A 20,273-nucleotide genomic window follows, 5' to 3' on the forward strand; every position below is an offset into this window, starting at 1 on the left:
CCAGGCTCTCTCTCTCCGTTGCCAAGTTGGTGATGATATCATCCGCCCCTGCAAAATATGTGGGGGATGCCAGATACATGTCCCAAGATCCATTCATTCGTTCATTGTCCCATACAATCTCGACTCCAATCTCTATTAGCTGTGCGTTCTTTCCACGTCAAACGCAAAAATTATATTTATGAGCAGATTTCCTTTCTGGAGCTAAGAGAGGATTTCATTTGAGTATTGTTAAACCAAAACCAAAGTAATTACTTTGGTCAATCATAAGAACTGTAAACATCACAATGAACTAATCAGAATTCGACGCAAATACATGTAGCTAACTTCTCACTGGTTGAGAAAGTGGCACCAATTTTGCTAACCAGTTACATGTTCAAAGCTACGTAAAGCAATACCAAAATAAATTACGAAATTATTTTTGACAGTCAACTGAAAACTGTTCTATTTGCTTGGTTTGATTCACTCAGAAAAACACCGAAACACTTCAGTTTTAAACTAGAACTATGCTTAAAAGCACAATCAATAATAATATTGCTTAAGGGTTTGCGTTTTAAAAGTTGTAAGTTCCATATCTGTTGTGGTCTTTTCTCAATTATGCTCTCTGCACTTTTTGTACGGCACTAAAAAAATTCATTATTCAATTTTTAAAATTGGTTTCAGGGGCTTCAAGAACAAGGATTAACTTTCCTTTGAAACAGTTAAAGATGGAAAATAAATCAGCTACAGAGCTGAAGGAATACCTTACGGTAGATGACGAAGGACATGTAAGCTTGGATATGAGAAAACAACAGCTCATAAACGTTCCAGAAGGACTTACTGATCTGACCAATCTGGAGAAACTCTATCGGCGTGAAAATACCATTCAAAGATTACCAACAGGTGTCAACAAGCTCAAAAATCTCAAAGTGCTGCTCTTGGATAAGAACAGGTTGACTGACCTGCCTGATAGCATTGGTGACCTGAAAGAGCTCAGAGAGCTGAGTGTGTCTAGCAACAAGCTGTCCATTTTACCTACAAGTATAAAGCACTTGACAAAGCTTGTAAAACTGGACTTGGGTGATAACGAATTAACATACTTGCCAGATAGCATTGGTAACCTGAATGAGCTGAAAGAGCTGATTGTGTTGGAAAATCAGTTGTCCAATTTACCTACCAGTATACAACAACTAACAAAGCTTGAAGATCTGGACTTGACTGAAAACAATTTAACATGCTTGCCTGATATACTTGGTGACCTGAAGGAGCTGAGACAGCTGAATGTGTGGGGGAACCAGTTGTCCAATTTACCTACCAGTATACAACAACTGACAAAGCTTGAAAAACTGGAATTGGGTAAAAACAATTTAACATATTTGCCAGATAACATTGGTGACCTGAAGGAGCTGAGAGAGCTGAGTGTGTGGGAGAACCAGCTGTCCAATTTACCTACCAGTATACAACAACTGACAAAGCTTGAAAAGCTGGACTTGGAAAGAAACAGATTTCAATACTTGCCTGATAGCATTAGTGCCCTGAAGGAGCTGAGACAGCTGAATGTGTGGGGGAACAAGTTGTCCAATTTACCTACCAGTATACAACAACTGACAAAGCTTGAAAAGCTGGACTTGGAAAGAAACAGATTTCAATACTTGCCTGATAGCATTAGTGCCCTGAAGGAGCTGAGACAGCTGAATGTGTGGGGGAACAAGTTGTCCAATTTACCTACCAGTATACAACAACTGACAAAGCTTGAAAAGCTGGACTTGGAAAGAAACAGATTTCAATACTTGCCTGATAGCATTGGTGCCCTGAAGGAGCTGAGAGTGCTGGATGTGACGGGGAACCAGTTGTCCAATTTACCTACCAGTATACAACAACTGACAAAGCTTGAAAAACTACAGTTGGGTGCAAACAAGTTAACATACTTGCCTGATAGCATTGGTAACCTGAATGAGCTGAAAGAGCTGATTGTGTTGGAAAATCAGTTGTACAATTTACCTACCAGTATACAACAACTGACAAAGCTTGAAAAACTGGAATTGGGTAAAAACAATTTAACATATTTGCCAGATAACATTGGTGACCTGAAGGAGCTGAGACAGCTGAATGTGTGGGGGAACCAGCTGTCTAATTTACCTACCAGTATACAACAACTGACAAAGCTTGAAAAGCTGGACTTGGGAAGAAACAGATTTCAATACTTGCCTGATAGCATTGGTGCCCTGAAGGAGCTGAGAGTGCTGGATGTGACGGGGAACCAGTTGTCCAATTTACCTACCAGTATACAACAACTGACAACGCTTGAAAAACTACGGTTGGGTGCAAACAATTTAACATACTTGCCTGATAGCATTGGTAACCTGAATGAGCTGAAAGAGCTGATTGTGTTGGAAAATCAGTTGTCCAATTTACCTACCAGTATACAACAACTAACAAAGCTTGAAGATCTGGACTTGACTGAAAACAATTTAACATGCTTGCCTGATATACTTGGTGACCTGAAGGAGCTGAGACAGCTGAGTGTGTGGGGGAACCAGTTGTCCAATTTACCTACCAGTATACAACAACTGACAAAGCTTGAAAAACTGGAATTGGGTAAAAACAATTTAACATATTTGCCAGATAACATTGGTGACCTGAAGGAGCTGAGACAGCTGAGTGTGTGGGAGAACCAGCTGTCCAATTTACCTACCAGTATACAACAACTGACAAAGCTTGAAAAACTACGGTTGGGTGCAAACAATTTAACATACTTGCCTGATAGCATTGGTGCCCTGAAGGAGCTGAGAGTGCTGGATGTGACGGGGAACCAGTTGTCCAATTTACCTACCAGTATACAACAACTGACAAAGCTTCAAAAACTACGGTTGGGTGCAAACAATTTAACATACTTGCCTGATAGCATTGGTAACCTGAATGAGCTGAAAGAGCTGATTGTGTTGGAAAATCAGTTGTCCAATTTACCTACCAGTATACAACAACTAACAAAGCTTGAAGATCTGGACTTGACTGAAAACAATTTAACATGCTTGCCTGATATACTTGGTGACCTGAAGGAGCTGAGACAGCTGAATGTGTGGGGGAACCAGTTGTCCAATTTACCTACCAGTATACAACAACTGACAAAGCTTGAAAAACTGGAATTGGGTAAAAACAATTTAACATATTTGCCAGATAACATTGGTGACCTGAAGGAGCTGAGAGAGCTGAGTGTGTGGGAGAACCAGCTGTCCAATTTACCTACCAGTATACAACAACTGACAAAGCTTGAAAAGCTGGACTTGGAAAGAAACAGATTTCAATACTTGCCTGATAGCATTAGTGCCCTGAAGGAGCTGAGACAGCTGAATGTGTGGGGGAACAAGTTGTCCAATTTACCTACCAGTATACAACAACTGACAAAGCTTGAAAAGCTGGACTTGGAAAGAAACAGATTTCAATACTTGCCTGATAGCATTAGTGCCCTGAAGGAGCTGAGACAGCTGAATGTGTGGGGGAACAAGTTGTCCAATTTACCTACCAGTATACAACAACTGACAAAGCTTGAAAAGCTGGACTTGGAAAGAAACAGATTTCAATACTTGCCTGATAGCATTAGTGCCCTGAAGGAGCTGAGACAGCTGAATGTGTGGGGGAACCAGTTGTCCAATTTACCTACCAGTATACAACAACTGACAAAGCTTGAAAAACTGGAATTGGGTAAAAACAATTTAACATATTTGCCAGATAACATTGGTGACCTGAAGGAGCTGAGAGAGCTGAGTGTGTGGGAGAACCAGCTGTCCAATTTACCTACCAGTATACAACAACTGACAAAGCTTGAAAAGCTGGACTTGGAAAGAAACAGATTTCAATACTTGCCTGATAGCATTGGTGCCCTGAAGGAGCTGAGAGTGCTGGATGTGACGGGGAACCAGTTGTCCAATTTACCTACCAGTATAAAACAACTGGCAAAGCTTGAAAAACTGGTTTTGCGTGTAAACAATTTAACATGCTTGCCCGATAGCATTGGTGACCTGAAGGAGCTGAAAGAGCTACAAATGAGAGGGAACGTTTTGACTTTTCACGCATTAGGAAGTCTTTTCGAGTTAAAGTTCAAGAAACCAAACATTAACATAGATATTTCAGGTGAGCATATGGTAAATTTATCTTCCTATTTTTTTATTAAGTTATGGACACACAATCTTTATTACATTAACTACATGCATGCTGACTGGACTATCATTTTGTTTCCTTGCAAGAAATGCTGTATAACATGGCTTTTCAGGAAAACAACTACTGAAAAGAGTGAAGTTTAAGTGAGTTGATTTTCGTCTTTCCTCTCGTTCTTCTAGAATTGTTTTGTAGCTAAGGAAGGTCTTATTTCACTATTTTTGACAAAAGAGGTAAAAAGTGCCTTTATACTTCCCCTTTAAGTGAAAGCGTCTATCAGTGTCAATACAACACAGCCTTTACTAGGGACTGCATATTAAGGAAGAATGAAAATGGAGGAATTGTCTAAGGGCCTATTTAGGGGGAGGGGAGGATGACTTGTATAGTGAAATTTCTCGGTGCAAAGCTACACCAAGTAGGTGCCGCATTTAAAATATACGCAACACCATTAAAAAATTTGAAAATGTAAACATTGTTAAAATATTAATTATTTCAATTTTCGACTGTTCATTGAAGTTGTAAGTGGGCTGATAAATTGTAAAAAGAAATGTGTAGTCGGACTACGAACCCAAGAGGCCCACACGGCGAGAGAACCTGGTTTCTGTAGCATGGAAAATAAGCAACTAGGAATATTGCTACATCCCCTGGATGGGATGCTCGTCCATCGCAGGATCACTCCCAGTAGTATTTTGCCAGTACCCATTTATACACCTGGGTAAAAGGAGAAAATAAAGAAATATAGTACACTTTAAGACGTAATTCAACGTTGTATCGGTCTCTGCTTCTCTTATCATTTGTAAAAAGAGATAGTGGAGAGCAAAGTTTCTTGTCTAAGCAAACAATACGGTAATCCTGGGGCCAGTTGTTCAAAGGCCGGATAACTTTATCCTGTGGATAAGTCACTATCTGACAGTTTCAATCTGTGCAAAGATTTTGGTATTTCCTCTTGTACAAGCGAATATGCACACTCTAACCACAGTTAAGTTTGGAAGCGTACGAAAACCTTGGACAACGTTAAACGTGAAGTATATTTTGGACCATGAATAGTGCCTTATCCAGCGGATAAAGTTATCCGGGTGCCTGGAGTAGTCAATTGATGAAAATCAGTGTCCATCTATCAATCGATAAATCAATAAAATTCGGTAAATCTGATTTTATTAATATCACTTGTATCGATCAATCGGTAGAAATCGATGACACACTCGTTTCGTTTATTGATTTATCTCCATTTTTACCGATTTCATCGATTTATATCGGTAGATTTTTTTTGTACCAGTGACATCAGCTTATCGTTGGAATTTGTAGAAGAAATGACAATTGACTTCATGCAAATAGTACGTTTTACTGACCAACGAGTTGAAAATATCACGTTCACTTTTTTGTTTGTATTGATGATTACAGTTGAACCTGTATTAAGTGGTTACTTAGCCATTTTAATAAGGGTTGTACAGAATACACGTCAAACACAATGAAACACCATTTAATTTCACATTTTGTAACATGATGTACAGTTTATGCACAAAAGCGCTCACAAAATCACCTACTCGGTTAACAAACAACAACGGTAAAAAATGGTATGGCAGAGAAAACAGCAACGCAAAGATCATACAGTTGGCATCATAGGATGGTAGAAATTCAGTTACCCCGGAGGGCTATTCGTTACTATGTTGCATGGTTTTTGTTTTCACAAAGTGACCGTTGAAAACAGGTGAAGACAATAAAAACAGCTGGTTGGTACTTAGTAAAGAGTGACCGCGACCGCTTAGTTAGAGGTGACCGCTTAATACAGGGAAAATTACAGTAATGAAGGGAAGTAATTTTCAGGACTTCGACTTCGAGACTTTCATTAAATGCTAGCTTTCTGTATATCATATGATTATTACGGAACTTGAAATCCCTTATGATGACTGAAGACGGCAATTCAAGGGCCACCAAACTTTCTATAGTCTGGTTTTCATTGCCATCAAGTCTTTATCACTGTCTTACTAAATACACTTCATATTTGTCTTAAAAGAGTGATGTTTGGAAATTTATGGAGATGTTCCAACAGGTGAGCTCTATCCCTGATTTTGGGGGTTTAAACAGTGTGTAATGTTGACAAGGTGATGCTCATTTGTAGTGTTTTAAGTTCTAGTGTGGTCTGGTCCAAGGGTCAGGCGGTCCCGGGTTCATACAGTTGTAGAGTTGTATGGTCGTACAGTCATCATACGATTTGTAAAGTTTCTTAGACATTAACCGAGGGCAGAAAGCATAATACGTGTCAGTCAGTAACAAACTTTAATGTTCTTGCAGCACGGCTTGACATTGTCTAAATTCGTGATCGACCACATAATGTTTTTTTTTTTATCTAGATGCCAGGATCTTTGTAAAAATTACTTTATAATCACAGTTTAATCAGTATCATCACACGATTGCAGTGCTGAACAGCCGCAGAGTTGTATGGTCATGGTACTGCACAGTCATACTGTCGCGAAGACAGCGTTGCATTGTCATTCATTGTCATAATGTTGTTCAGTCGTATTGTCGTTCCTTTGTAGCTCTAGACCGTCATTTAACGTATGCTCATAGTGTGATATGGTTGTAGTGTTTTAAAGTCATAATATTGTACAGTCATAGCATCTTACAGTGGTAAAATGGGTTATTTCGCTTGACGTAGGTTAGAGCACTAGGTCTTAATAGTAACATCGATTGTACAGCATAGCATTTTTGGGGGCAGTAAATGCAAACTAAAGAAAACAAAGGGAAACAAACAACTCAAGTTGATGGTTTTCTTTTGTTAATAAGTTTCTTCTTGTAACTGTTGTTGGCTGCCCCTTGTGATGATTTTGGCGAAAAAAACATCCTAATGCCATTTGTATGTTGTTATTACATAGTTTACATTATTTGCAGGCCCTTCGGGATGGATCTGTAAATGTCTACCGTGGTCGAATTTTATTGATTGGTCAAGATCGTGCTGGGAAAACAAGTCTCAAGAAGTCTCTCACAGGTCGACCATTTAATCCCAAAGAACAGAGCACAGAAGGAATTCACGTTGATCCTTCAACGTTTGAGATTGATGTTGACCAAGTAAAGAACTGGCAATCTGTTTGCGAAAACGAACAAGGATTATTGGGGTGCTCTACAGATATCGCAAAGATAGTGACTGCAAAACTTCCTGTTTACCGTCCCTTTAAATATGGCCGCGGAGTTAGTGAATATGGTGAGGGTGACACGGATGAAAGTGACGAGGATCAAGAGGATGAAAATAAGGATGAGGATGAGAAGGATGAAAGTGAAGAGGATCAAGAGATTGACAATGGGGATGTCGATGACAGTGATACTTACAATGTTGAGGAAGAGGAAGAAGAAAAAGCAGAAGATTCTCTTGTGAACCAGGTTTGTCAATTCACAATTTTGGGATGATTAAACGTGTAAGGAAGATTTAGTAGATCTTGATTTATGCATAAAAATAAGGCGGTAAAAACACCGCGCAAAATAAATAGGTGTGATTTATATTACATTGCCAACGACAAGAATTTACGGATGTTTTAAACGTTGAGGAGCGAATGAAAGCTTCCGGGAAGAAGGAGCAAAGTGGAGGAGGGGGAGCGGGGCGTGGCACAGACATTTTGCCTAAAGGTTGCTCGTCCACGAACGAGAAACGATAAGTTGCACTCTTGCATTGAGCCACGCGAATCAGGTGTCGGCCAAGGCATATGTGTGCCTTTAACCCGAGATTTCTTTATAGTAGCATGATGCTTAGCCACTCCAGTAAAAAAAAAATTCCAAATATTCACTGCAGCGTCAGTGTCAGGCTCATCATCGATCACACCCCAGTCAACATTTGAAAGACTGGAGAGAAAAGCATTTTTTTAATAACGTTTAAAAGATCTGTATTCAATGATCTGGGGCGCAGCCTTTGGAATTCCAGCCTTTAGAACGCCGTAAAAAAACTGAATGATCACTGAAAGATACGTGAATTACCTCATTATCAACAATACGATGCCCGTTCAGTAGAACAAGCATGAAGCAAACCCTGGGACGACTACTGCAACCAAGGCAGGTTCTTTGAACAACATGATGTTCGATGAACTGATAGCTGGTGTTCGTCGTATGTGTACTGGTAACGGGGGTGGTATCAGACTTGGTAGATGTTGTGGCTGTTGGGATTTAAAAACGTTTAGTTCTCGACATTTAGTTCTATAGCCGTAGAACCATTTCTTGGACCGCAATGGCTTCTTCTCATCTCACCGTGGAAGGTGCATAAAGGAGTTATTCTTGCCTCCACATCCCTGAATCTGACACGAATATGATTTTTGGTACGATCTTAGAAAGTGTTTTTGAATACAGTATGTATCATTGCGGCTACCCCAAACTTCTGTTGCCTGAATATGGTGAATTCGAATGACCTATTATTTTGATTTATTCGTTCGCAAATGCTCAATCAAAAGAAGTCATAAGGAACAATTGACAACTTAAAACAGTTGAAATCCGAAAGTTAACGGCGTAGGAAAGGCGCTTCAAGAACGGATTGTGATTTTGCCAAAGCGAAGAGTCAAGGAGAGGAACCTGGCAACACAGATCATCAGTAGAGCCACGGGCTTTCGCGGAAATGTTTGAGCGCTGCTGAGAATTTTCCTCACAAAAAAGTGCACGTTTGATTGTAAATTTGTACTGAAGCACTATTTTAATTAACCGGTTTTTCGTATTCCTGACACTTTTTAGAAAGTTTTCAAAATGTGCTCAGTTCGGGTTAATAAATTGGCGCAATTCTTTCGGATCTCTTCAATGTGTGTTACTTGTAGTGAAAATTGCACGCTTTTGGGTTTTAGAAGTAAACAAAGGCTTATCTTAATACATTTTTATATAGGAAAACTTTTTGTCCGTTTGTCTGTGTATTTCTTTCATAAAACATCGTTACTACGCATCCAACTACCACTGATCTTATGTACTCTAAATTAAACAAACTAAAATCCTCAAGAGCGGATCAAATACGAGGATCAAATTACCAGTGAGAAAAGATCTAACTTTGTAGTATCAGTGACTTTACTAGTTCAAAAGAACAGGAACAAATGCACCCAATATTTGACCAAATGTCTCTAGATGTCTGCGACATATTCATTGATGAGGTGACTGACAGAAACCTTTGATTTCTCATTTACACTTTGTATTGAATTCTGTCTTTATGAGACTCTTCTGAACGCTTCGCATTGCCAAATTCTATGCGGCCTCACACGGTGGGTGCATGTCAGGGTTACTAATCAGAGATCAGGTTAATTTCTACTGTTGTTGCTCCAAGTTGCACTGGATGCGGCTCTCAATATTGGCTGTTCTGGTCTTTCTCTGTTTGAGTGTTTCTTACCCCTTTCTTCTGGACTTGGATGATATCTAAACTCGTGTTCAAATTGGTTGTTAAGACGTTGTCCCTGCTTGTGAACTAAGTTTAAGCAATCTGCGAAATAGATTTCACCTTTAGACTGCGAAAGACCTCCTGTTATGTCCGTCTGCTTCCTCCTTAAATTCTACCATGGTAGTTTCTTCATGAGCATAAGGACGGTGCCATGATATTCAGCGGTTTTATTACATTTCATTGTTGCCTAGTAACACTCGGTACATGCGCAGTGTCGTATTAGAAGAGAACCATGTGCTTTAGCCTAATGGCGGACATTGTAAACTTTTGTTGTGTTTATTAAATAAACCTTTGTGAGATTTCAAGACATGGTGGCAGCGGTAAAACGTGGAAAATGCTGAAATTAAGCCCTCCAGAGAGATTTGATTTTTCCAAACCGCTCGACTGGCCCGATTGGAAGCAGAATTTCTTGCGATTTCGACTCGCAACGAAGCTTCACAAAGAGGACGGCGATGTCCAGGTCAGTGCTCTCGTTTACACAATGGGGAGAGAAGCCGAACATGTGTACAAGTCCTTTACCTTAGCAGAAGGAGACGAGAAGAAATTTGACGTGATATTGGCAAAGTTTGATGAGCATTTCGTTCCAAAACGGAACGTAATTCACAAGCGAGCACGTTTTCACCAAAGGAACCAAAGACAAGGAGAGACGGTCGAATCCTTCGTTCGAAACCTTTATGAGATAACGGAACACTGTGATTTTACAACCAGTCGGGATCAGCAAATACGAGATAGGATCGTCATCGGAATTTTGGACAAGAACGTGTCTCAGAAGTTACAGTTAAAGGCAGACTTAACGTTAGAAGCAGCGATTCAAATAGCTCGCCAGTCAGAAATGGTGAAGTCTCAGATTACAGATCAGAACTCCCTCGCAGTGAAGAATCTGGAAGAGGTGCAAGGCCAGAAGAAGCCAGTTCCCTCTCGTCCGAGGAGAGGAAAAGCGAAGAAAGCGGAGTCCTTCCAAAAGCAAAGTCAGAAGAAATGTGGCAGATGCGGTCTCAACCACTTAAAGCCAGAACACTGTCTAGCAAAGGATAAGAAGTGTTTAAAATGCCAAAAGGTGGGCCACTTTGCAGCTGTGTGTCGGTCTAAGCTTGTAAATGAGGTGCAAAGAGATGATGGTGTTGTTGCAAAAGGCAGTGGCGTTGACCATTGGTTTTTAGGTGCTTTATCTGGTGATTCACTTGAGGACAGTACGTGGAGAGTTCAGCTCAAGGTCAGCGGTAAGCCAATAGTTTTCAAGATCGACACGGGTGCAGATATAACTGCGATGTCCAAGTCTACTTTTGACAGTCTGCCAAACCAGCCTAAGTTACATCCATCCAGGATAGCCCGTTTTAGTCCCGGAGGCAAATTACAGTGTGCAGGACAGTTTACAACAACAGTGACATGTTGTAATAAGAACTATGAAGTGGACATCTTCGTAATAACTGGAGAACATGCAAGTAATTTGTTCGGTAGACAAGCAGCCCGCGAAATGGGTCTAGTTGCGAAGTTAGAAGAGGTGGATGCAGAGTTGTTTGGGGACATAGGTCTGTTAAAGTGTGAGCCAATAAGGATCCAGTTGGATGAGAATGTTGAACCTTATTGCATCAACACAGCCAGGAGGATTGCTTTCCCTCTGATGCCAAAAGTAGAAGAAGAGCTAAAGCGGATGGAAGAGGCTGATATCATTAAAAGAGTCACATGGCCGACAGAATGGTGCGCGCCCATGGTACCTGTGCAGAAAAGTAATGGGAAGCTGAGGATCTGCGTTGATCTGAGAAAGTTGAATGGCGCGGTCAAGCGTACAAGATTTGTTTTGCCTACCTTGGAAGACATCGCTCCAAAGCTAGCGGGTGCTCAGTACTTTTCCAAGCTGGATGCATCAGGCGGATTCTGGCAGATTCCCCTCCATCCAGACAGTGCCAAATTGACCACGTTCATCACTCCAATGGGGCGGTTCTGTTTTAAAAGACTGCCATTTGGAATTACTTGTGCCCCAGAGATCTTTCAATGTCAAATGACTGACTTGCTTAAGAATGAGGAAGGCTGCGAAGCAATCATGGATGATATTATTGTGTATGGAAAGTCTGCTGAGGAGCATGATGAGAACTTACGGAAAACGCTTGAAATCATCAAGGAGTCAGGTCTGAAACTGACCAGGGAGAAATGTGAGTTCAAGAAAGACAGGCTAACCTACTTCGGACATGTCCTGAGTGCTGACGGAGTAAGTCCAGACCCTGAAAAGGTGAAAGCCATCAGAGAGCTAGAAACGCCAAACAATGTGCCGGAGCTAATGAGTAGTAAGGGTAATGGGCATGATTAATTACCTCGGAAGCTTCATACCCAACCTTGCTACAGAAATGCATCCAATGTCTGATCTGTTGAAGTCTGAAAGTGTTTGGACTTGGGGCCCTCCCCAGCAAAAGGCATTTGACAAGGTCAAGGGGATAATTTCAAGTTCCACTGTGTTGGCGTTCTATGACCCAAAGCAGCCAACTGTTGTGTGTGCGGATGCTAGTAGCTATGGAATTGGTGGGGTTCTGATGCAAGAGCATGACGGCCAACTCCGTCCAGTTGCGTTTTGTTCAAGAACACTGACACAGGCTGAGGTCAAATATGCCCAAATTGAGAAGGAGTGTCTGGCCGCGGTGTGGACGTGTGAGAGGTTATCACGTTATCTTTTTTAACTTCCAACTTTCAAGCTTTTGACAGATCACAAACCATTAGTTCCACTGATCAACCACAGAGATCTAGACAAGACACCACTAAGATGCCAAAGACTGTTAATGCGTCTGATGAGGTTCAACCCTCAAGCGGAACATGTTCCAGGCAAGCAAATGGTGATGGCAGATACCTTGTCCAGAAGCCCTCTTAAGCAAGAGCAGGAGCCAGACACCATAGAAGATGTTCAAGCTTATGTAAGCTTGATTGAGTCTACCAGGCCAGCCACCGATACTCAGATGAGGAGGATCAGAGAAGCAACTGCCAGAGATGTTCAGCTCCAAAAGGCGATAGAACTAACGTTACAAGGGTGGCCAGAGCGCGTGGAAGAGGTCCCACTCCAGGTACGACAGTTCTTCGATTCTCGGGGACACCTGCCGATAAGCGATGGCCTTCTAACATACGATGATCGCATGGTGCTACCTACTGACATGAGAGAAGAAATATTGGAGCGCATTCACACAGGGCACCAAGGCATCACAAAGTGTCGAGCACGTACCAATTTGTCAGTATGGTGGCCTGGTATTTCTAAAGAGATTAAGGAAAAGGTTGAGTCTTGCCACTTCTGCCAAGAAAACCAAGCTAGATACTGAGAAGCAGTGGACTACAGAAGCTAAAGTTGTTGATAAAGATCAAAGCCGAAGGTCATACATTTTTGACTCTGGTGGTCGAATTTTGCGAAGAAATCGGAGGTACCTGAGTAGAATCCCCCCACCCACTTGTGAAGATCCACAAGAGGACGACTCTCCGATTCCAGAAACCAGTAGTGAGACTACCACTAAACTTGTTCAGGAGTACTCTGCTCTGGAAGATAGCAACACCAGCCCCACAAGCAACTTGGATCTTATCCCAGAACAGAGGACCTCCAGTGGGAGACTTATCAGGAAACCTGTTCGTTATAGGGAGTGACTTTGATAGTGTTAACATTTTTAGAAATTAACTTTAAATGGACACTTGACTGTAATCCTCTAATTTACAAGGGACAGGTCAAGCTTTTAAGAGCGTCTTTTTTTCATGACCGAGTGAGTGGTGGCACAGGGTTCAAAAATTGACCACCCTCATATTTTGCTCAGACATACTCTATGATGAGTTAAAAAACGTGGTGTATTTCTTATGTTCAGCTCTGCTTTTGTTTTCCAGAAAATTACCAATAACTGTAACGGGCGCCGACCGTCATAAAATGGCGGAAATTAGTGCGCCGAGTAACAACACAATAACTTCGCTCGTGTAAAGCGTAAAAGGAAGCACGGTTTTTTTAAATTGGTATATTTGTGTAAGAGACACTGACAAATGATTTAAGTCTAAAACCAGGATTGTTTACTTAACTGGGAATGCACGGCACGAGTTTGAAAATCACCAATATTTCATTGTTTAAAAATCTCATTTTGGAGCAGTTTTTCAATAAACGTTTTTCCCATGCGGTATAACTCAGAAGCGCTTGAGATTAAGGTTGTGATTAGTGGAAATGGTCTTCTTTTCAATGATATAAAAATTAGTCTGGGGCTCTTAACTTCTGCACGGAAAAAACACGCTCTATGTCGAGAAAAATCACAAACTCCACTTGTCAACAAACACAAATAATCGAATTAGTCTCTGTTATCGAAGCCAATATTCCAAGCAAATCTAAGTGCTTAGCCCCTATTTGATTAGAAGGTCAACATTACAAGTTTACCTTGCTAAAACAGTGGCTGTAGATTGGTTTTCATTCCTACTTTCTCTTCAAAATTACCATCTTCCCTCTGACAGCGAGTTTACGAAATCAACAACTATCCGAGCGATACCCGGGTGGCTCTTGTAAAAACATCGGCGCTATTCTTGGCAGTTTCAAACACACCATAGCTGCTATCTTTCTCTAACGTACAACTGAGCTTGTTTCATCGTAAAAAAAAATGACCATTGAGCGAGATTTTTGATTACTGAGCGACACTGTCATTTTGACTTCTTCAACCATGCATATCATTTGTATGTCACGCAATGACATATCACACTCCTTACAAGGAAGGCTTGGTTACCAATATTCCTTCAGGTGTTACACAAGTTTTGCGGATAAGGAAATAATTTTGGTTTGTTAAAAAAGACATTCTGTGATATAAAATTCTTAAAACAAATTGACAAAAACGCCAAAAAGACCCACCGACCGACAGACAAGCAGCCCGAACGATAGAAAGAAAAAAGAAAGAAAGAAGACGAACAAGCGAACGATGGAAGAAATGAAGGAAAAAAACAAATGTAAAATTTAGAAGAAGGAAAGAAGTAATAAAATAATGGAAAGGAAAAAGCGGGAGCGCTCAACACTAAAGAAAACCAAATTTGATAAGGTGAACCAATCCTAATGATATAATGACCATCGCGTCATTCAAAGTTTTTAAACAAACAGATGATCGCACAGCCACGTTGTCCTTCTGGATAACACATGAAATGGATATCAATTGCTCTTTTCAGAGGTTAGCTGGGGTACAGTGCTCCCAAGGTACACGAAGTCGAGCAAAAGAAAAAAGTGCCCTTATCCTCCCGTTGCTTTCATGTGGAAAAAGCATCTCAGCACACACACAGTCTGTCGGCGTAAGTGATGTAGAGTCGGAGATCAACTTAATTTTTAAACGGGCTTCAATTTTCACTGCACCTTGTGACATTTCGGGCATGACCATCTGTCCAGTTCATTCCTCCCCTTTGGGCATTGGGTGGTGGAGAGGTTCCCAACGATACCTTATCGAGCTACGCCAAAGGGAAATCGCGCAAGGCTGACAGCGGTATTAACAAGGCGCTTTCGAAGACTATCCAAGACGTACCAGAGCCAACAGGTACAAATTTTCCCGTAAGGCAACGTAGTTTTGCTAATTCATAATAGGGGAAGGTCAATATGAAATTTAAAAGTTGTGTCTTATTTTCAAACTGAGCGAAAAGTCGTAAGTCGGAAAAAATTAACATGTACTTGCAACAAGAAGCTCGCATTTTTAATAACCAGCCTGGTTTTGGTGAACAATAATTTAATTGAAATGTTTATCACGAACTTAAATTTTTTCTGGAAATGAAACCAACATGCTTATTTTCCTGGAAACCCAACTATAAACGCAACGCTTATGCTTTTTATTATCGTCATTATCATCACCATCATCATCATCATCATCATCATCATCATCATCATCATCATTTTTATTATTATTATTATTATTATTATTATTATTATTATTATTATTATGGATACTATTTTTAGCCGTAGCTACTAATCTGTGAAGAACTCCGTTAAGTTCTCTCAAACAAACTGAACTCTGACAGTTACACAATTTTGTAGTCTCGTTATATTCCCTCAGAAGCCCTTCAGACTAATCGCTGGTACTGAGAGTGGTCATATCCAGGGCTCATTATAGTGGTTATTTTACATCTCCAAATTGGAGACGGGGCCGCCATAAAGATTTCAACGTGGCCATCCGAACCATTTGAGGGTCAAACCTTCTTCTCTGAAAATTTCTGACCCTGAGTATGGGTGCGGCCGTGGTTGGAACCCTGCCTTTAGTTATTTTATGTTCAGGAGCACAGTTATCCTAATAATTATCGTTGCTTTGGGTAGGAATATACCGTGACTGTAAATTACAATTAATGCGGATTTATCGGCCATATGGAACTGTGTAGCTCAAGCCTAGCGTATGTTACAAAGGGCACTGAAAAATATTGTCCTTCTAAAGGACATTTGTTTGTCTTTTAGCATGTCACTGACACATCAGTTCATCGCAAACAGCCTTACATAAAAAAGATTTACTCCAGTCACTTTGTCTAGGCTGCATCTGCCAGCAGTAAGATTCGTTTTCCGGACTCTTATCTGCTTTTTGCTTTAAGTATGTTCTTCATTGGCCTTACAAGCTGAGTGCTAAAAGCATTGGTGGCATTTATACCACTGTTAGGCTAACCTTCATGCGACACTTACACCACCGGCCCATATTACACTACCCACCTTGAATAGCTTTCGCTAAACGCGGGTAGTGTACATCTGAATAATGTAAAAGATGATTTTAATAAATGATTGATTTATTTGAGCGATTGATTTATTTGAGCGTAGCTTACATAAAGCGCGAACTTTCTTATCGTAAAGAAGTAATTGTCACAGCCTTTAAATGCAGTTCTCTTTTGTTGTTTTAGTCTCGTCGATAAAGTCAGGCAAGGCCGGGCTATTAAGCTGGACATGGTGTGTCCATTTGACACCAGTGGTACCATTCTGTCCACTGCACGTGCACGATGTACAAAGCATCTGCTTGTAAGAAAATTGTACTAACAAATCCCATCCTAAAAGATAAATAGCTAGTAACAGATTAAGTACCATGTCAGCTAGGGGATTTTAAGCTTGAAGTCGGTAGACGCAGACAAACTGCCGCGGAAAAAAAATAAACTGGTTGTTAGTTTTGTTGGGTGTCCTGCGCGCTCGGTCTCATTACGTGACAAACATGATCGTCTCATTCTACGGACGATTCCTCTTGTGTGCGTCTTCAGGCTGCAAAATTTCTTCTTCTGCGACTATAGATAATTGAATCTCAAGATTGCAGTAAGAGACGTTCGAATCAAGGCAGACACAGGTGCAGAAGCCACAGTTATCCCCTACAACCTTAACACGCAAATCACTAAGAAACCTCTACAAAAGATTCATCAACCGCTTAAAGGCTGGCTTGCAAAGAAACCCATACACCCGAAGGGCTCTGTATCTCTTCCGACTCAGTACAAGAACCGAAAACTCGATTTGTTGTACCTTGTTGTGAAAGGCAACTTCACACCACTGTTTGGTTGTGATGCCTGCCTGGATCTGGAAGTGATTAAGTTTATGAATCTTCAATTAATAGATACACCTGAGCCACATGTCGTGAATTCAGACACATCAAGACAAGATGAAGACCAGAGTATTTTCGAGACTGACCCTGTGCTGCGAGAATATCAGGACTGTTTCAGTGACAAGCCTGGTAAACTACCAACGAAAGTGCATTTGGAGATTGATCCCTCAGTACCTCCAGTAGTCCACCCGCCAAGGAAAATACCGATTGCTCTGTTAGAGCCAGCACAAGAAAAACTCAAAGAGATGGAAGAAGATGGTATTATTGTCAAAGTGGAGGAACATACACCTTGGGTGTCATCTATGCTAGTTTTTGACAAAAAGAAAGCCAAAGATAGAGACATGAACATTCCACCATCTAAGGACAATGTTCGAATTTGTATTGACCCAAGGGACCTCAATAAGGCTTTCAAACGACCTTATTATCCAATGGTTACCGTAGATCGCCTTTCAGGTGCAAAGAGCTTCACGTCCCTTGATGCCTGCAGTGGTTACTGGCAACTCCAAGTTGATGACAAAAGTTCTAAGCTCTTAACGTTTAATACCCCTTGGGGGCGTTACCGATTCACGAGACTCCCTTTTGGCATTTCACCAGCTCCTGAAATCTACCAACGAGAGATGGACAGACTTTTTGAAGGGGTACCTGTTCAAATAATAGTAGATGATGTCATGATACATAGTGAAGATCAGAGAGACATGGATCAGAAGTTGAGAGCAGTGCTTGACAAGAGCAGAGAAGTAGGATTGAAGTTCAACCCCCAGACAGTGAAACTCAGAGTTCCAGAAGTAAGCTATGTTGGACACGTTCTCTCGTCAGAAGGGTTGAAACCGGATCCTGAGAAAATCAGAACCATTAATCAAATGCCCCCACCTACAGACAAAGAAGGTGTTCTCCGGTTTCTAGGAACAATCGATTACTTAGACAAGTTCATTGAGCACAAAGCTGATCTTCAAGGACCCATCTCACAACTTACTCAGAAAGATGCAGCATGCGTTTGGGAGAAACCACAGCAGGAGGCTTTTGACAAACTGAAATCTGTCATAACTACTGCACCTGTATTGGCCTGTTTTGTCAACAGCAAGGAAACAGTGCTAAATGTGGATGCAAGTAGTACTGGACTTGGTGCAGTGATCATGCAAGATGGTAAACCAGTTGCATTCAGCTCCAAGACACTAACTACAAGTGAGGGAAGATATGCCAACATTGAGAGAGAGCTGTTAGCTATTGTTTGGGGAGCAGAGAAATTTCACACATACGTGTATGGGCGCAGAATTATTGTTGAAACAGATCATAAACCTTTAGAGGCCATATTCAAGAAACCGTTGAATGCTGCTCCTCCTAGGCTACAAAGGATGCTGCTAAAACTTACCAAGTAGGACCTGGATGTTCGTTATGTTCCTGGGAAGAAACAAGTCATCTCAGACTGCCTTAGCAGAGCACCTCTTACTGAAACCGAACCAGTTAGTGAACCTGAAGATGTCATCGGAGTGAATCTTATTGAAGGACTTGGATTTCAAACAAGTACACTGAAAAGCACTGATGAGACTTCAAGAGTGGTGATGGAGTATGTCATGAAAGGCTGGCCTTCAGAAAAAGAGCAAGCTGATGAGCTTGCCAGGGAGTACTGGAGTTTCAGAGAAGAGCTAAGCGTAGAAGATGGGCTGCTCTTCAAATCTGACCGACTAGTTGTCCCAAGACCATTGAGAGCCGAAGTGTTGGATGAAATTCATGGAGCACACTTAGGAGAAAACAAAAGTATTTGCTTTGCAAGGGACTATGTTTTCTGACCATCAATGACAGCTCAAATCAAAGACAAAGTCAGCTCCTGCCCTATTTGTAACGCTTTTCGCAACCAACAGCAGAGAGAGTCACTGCATCCACATGACATACCAGGATTACCATGGCAAATAGTCGGGACTGACCTATTTGAATATACAGGCCACACTTACCTATTGGTCACTGATTTCTATTCAAAGTACTTTGAAATAGAGCTACTTCACCAGAAAACTGCCACCTGTGTTATCAACAACCTGAGGAAGATATTTGCAAGATTTGGAATCCCAGACGAGGTTGTTAGTGATAATGGCTCACAGTTCAGCAATACCAGAAATTTATTTGACACTTCACATGAGTTCAACGAATTTGCCCAAGAGTGGGGATTCCACCATGCTACAAGCTCACCAGAGTATCCTCAATCGGATGGTGCAGCTGAGAGGGCAGTAAAGACTGCGAAACGTATCCTAAAGAAAGCTGCAGCAGACCACAAAGACCCATTTGAAGGACTGCTCAAGTATCGCAATACACCTTTTCAAGATATAGGTGTATCACCTGTACAATTGCTGATGAGTTGTCGAACACGCACAATGATCCCCGACTCATAGACGTCTCTTACTACCACAAGCTGTTGGCCCTGACCAGGTTGCTAAAGCACTCAAACTTCGCCAGAACATTTCCAAGAGGAACTATGACAAACAAAGCAAAGATTTGCCTCCACTTGAGTTGGGAGACAAGGTGCGAATTCGTCCAAACAGAGAGCAAGAATGGCGCAAAGCAGAAGTGTTGCCAAGGTCATAACTCTTGGAAGATGACCAAGGGCGTATTTACAGAAGAAATAGGAGACAGATCATCTCAGTTCCAAATGATCAGCCCATGCACCCACCGCTGCGTGATCCTGTAGTTCCACAATTTCATGACTCACCCAGGAGTTCACGTTTGCCTGAAACTGATCAACCGGCATCCACAGAAGCAGAAGTACCAACCAAATTCACAGCAGATGCACACAGGTCACCCATTACTACAAGATCTGGACGGCAAGTTAAAAAGCCACAAAGACTCATTGAATCCTGTTAGAGGGGAGATGTTGTAATGTTATTGACTAGGGACCCCACGGGATTCTGGGTCCCTGACTGTTTTCTAGGGCCACCCCGCGAATTGTTTTGGTGGCCATGTTTGAGTTCAGTGCGAGAGCACGTGTTTGGCAGTTTTCACTTGAGAATAGTTAAAGTTAAGGTTTAGAACTGTGTTAGAGACAGACTTACAACAAATGTCCATTCAGTTTCTGTCATCTATAAGTCCAATCTCTAATTCCTCTTACTCCATGATAGTTCCATTAGCTTGTCTTTTCAAACTTTTGTCCACAATCTGAAACTCCTTTCTTTTCCACTTTGCTCCTTCTTCTTCTTCTTCTTCTTCTTCTTCTTCTTCTTCTTCTTCTTCTTCTTCTTCTTCTTCTTCTT

At 41.2% G+C, this 20,273-nt stretch overlaps 1 protein-coding gene across 1 annotated transcript in view; it reads left to right on the top strand.

Moving 5' to 3' along the window:
• LOC146465159 (uncharacterized) overlaps positions 1 to 20,273 on the top strand; it is a 166,075-nt gene that overhangs the window by 125,034 nt on the left and 20,768 nt on the right. Inside the window, exons 3-5 of the mRNA XM_085128814.1 lie at positions 661 to 4,107; positions 5,824 to 5,839; positions 7,005 to 7,506. Coding sequence (XP_084984940.1) covers positions 661 to 4,107; positions 5,824 to 5,839; positions 7,005 to 7,506 — 3,965 coding nt within the window. The remainder of the gene's footprint in view (positions 1 to 660; positions 4,108 to 5,823; positions 5,840 to 7,004; positions 7,507 to 20,273) is intronic.

This window comes from Pavona decussata, unplaced genomic scaffold (assembly GCF_977016875.1).
Source record: "Pavona decussata unplaced genomic scaffold, jaPavDecu1.1 SCAFFOLD_156, whole genome shotgun sequence".
Taxonomy (NCBI): Eukaryota; Metazoa; Cnidaria; class Anthozoa; order Scleractinia; family Agariciidae; genus Pavona; species Pavona decussata.